Source organism: Sinocyclocheilus anshuiensis, unplaced genomic scaffold, assembly GCF_001515605.1.
Source record: "Sinocyclocheilus anshuiensis isolate Anshui unplaced genomic scaffold, SAMN03320099.WGS_v1.1 scaffold1365, whole genome shotgun sequence".
Taxonomy (NCBI): domain Eukaryota; kingdom Metazoa; phylum Chordata; class Actinopteri; order Cypriniformes; family Cyprinidae; genus Sinocyclocheilus; species Sinocyclocheilus anshuiensis.
In genome coordinates, this window is record NW_015551032.1 from 607,974 (window position 1) to 609,603 (window position 1,630).

General features: G+C 36.4%; 1 protein-coding gene across 2 annotated transcripts in view; it reads right to left on the bottom strand.

Moving 5' to 3' along the window:
• Positions 1-1,630, bottom strand: part of LOC107661212 (sodium/potassium-transporting ATPase subunit beta-2-like) — an 11,964-nt gene continuing 10,334 nt past the window's right edge. For both annotated transcript variants that reach the window (XM_016450706.1, XM_016450705.1), the window contains one exon: positions 1-712. In XM_016450706.1, coding sequence (XP_016306192.1) covers positions 545-712 — 168 coding nt within the window. In that variant the 3' untranslated portion in view covers positions 1-544. The remainder of the gene's footprint in view (positions 713-1,630) is intronic.

Below are 1,630 nucleotides of genomic sequence, written 5' to 3' on the forward strand. Positions count from 1 at the left end.
ATATATATAAATTCCTAGCAGTCAAGAGATGCTTCAAACACACGAGATCATGCCACATTAATTCATAGACACCTACTTAAATTAATTAATGATACTGAGGGAAGAAAACAGCATAGTTATTAGATACTGAATTTTTCTTTCAAAAAAAAAAAAGTATATTCCTTTCCTAATATTGTTTTAATAGAATATATTATTTGCTCTGAATTGCTCTGATAGCTGAGCATTCAATTAAAATTTCAGAAAATAAATACTGTATCTCAACTCATACATGCTAACACACACACTGATGTACACACATAAATACACACAAAAACAACCTTGCTAACTCTCTACAACCTCACTAAAGTCTCAAATGAAATAAAAAAAAACATATTTCTTTGAAATGTTGAAGTATTACTCTATGCTCTGTCTGTGCTGAGGATTGCTGTGTCTGGCTTGTGTCTCTAGCTGTGCCTTCTGCGCATAATCATGCACGCTTTTAGATGTGGAGGACCTGTGTGTGTCTGTGTCTGTGTGTAAAAGAAAGGAACACACATTCGCCTATTTAATCTCTGGAGTTGATCCTCAGTTTGAAGGAAATGCGTCCCGCAAACTTGTCTCGTTCACTGCCCTCTGGAATGTTGTTAGCGTTGATTCTGCACTCCACGTTGACGTCCTCATTCATGGTGATGTTGAGGAACTTAATGGCCACTAAAGGCTGAGAGTAGTTCACCTGCAGCAAAAGAAGAGTGAGATACTGTAGGAAGATTTTGTAAGAACAAGGCTGTTTTATTAAAGGTGGCCTAATAAAAGCTGTTTTACATTATTGGAGACGTTGTTTACTACATTTCTACAATGGTAACGGTCAACTTTTTCTCTCCCTTTTCTGTGATGCCCCATCCACACCACTAGGTGTCAGTATCAGCCGAGTATCATATGAGCACAACATAAAATACTGATTGCACCTTTAAAGTCCGCATGAAATCAAAATGGACTTTATTTATTTTACTAGCGCACATTGCTAGTAATGATGTGAACAATTAATCCGTGCAAGTTAATCCGCTGAAAAAAATTGTTTGTCTTCGTAATCTTTAATCAAAATCTGAACATTTACTTTCACTCTGGAATGGCATTCCTTTTCTGATGACGTCAGTTTGACGGCTTGGGCAGAATATCCTTAAACACACCCCTCCAACCATTAGATTGCTATGAGTGAGAGACAGAGAGGAGGAGCGCAAATATAAAACCACGCCCTCTATTCAATATTCCGTTTCAGCTGGAAATACGTCACTACACTGAAACATAAAATGAGAGGGTCCTTTCTTCCATATTGTGACATACATCTGAGTGAAACAGATTATTGGAAAAGAAAAAAAGTAGGATGGGGACGGGTTCTATCCATCAGTTGTTGATTGGATGGAGGCAGATCTGAATGCAGTCGACATGTCACCAGAGAGAAGTCTGCCATTTCAGCGGAAGATCCATTTATGACATTTTTATTAATAATTAAAAATTGTAAAAAAAAAAAAATACATATATACAGGTGCATCTCAATAAATTAGAATGTCGTGGAAAAGTTCATTTATTTCAGTAATTCAACTCAAATTGTGAAACTCGTGTATTAAATAAATTAAATGCACACAGACTGAAG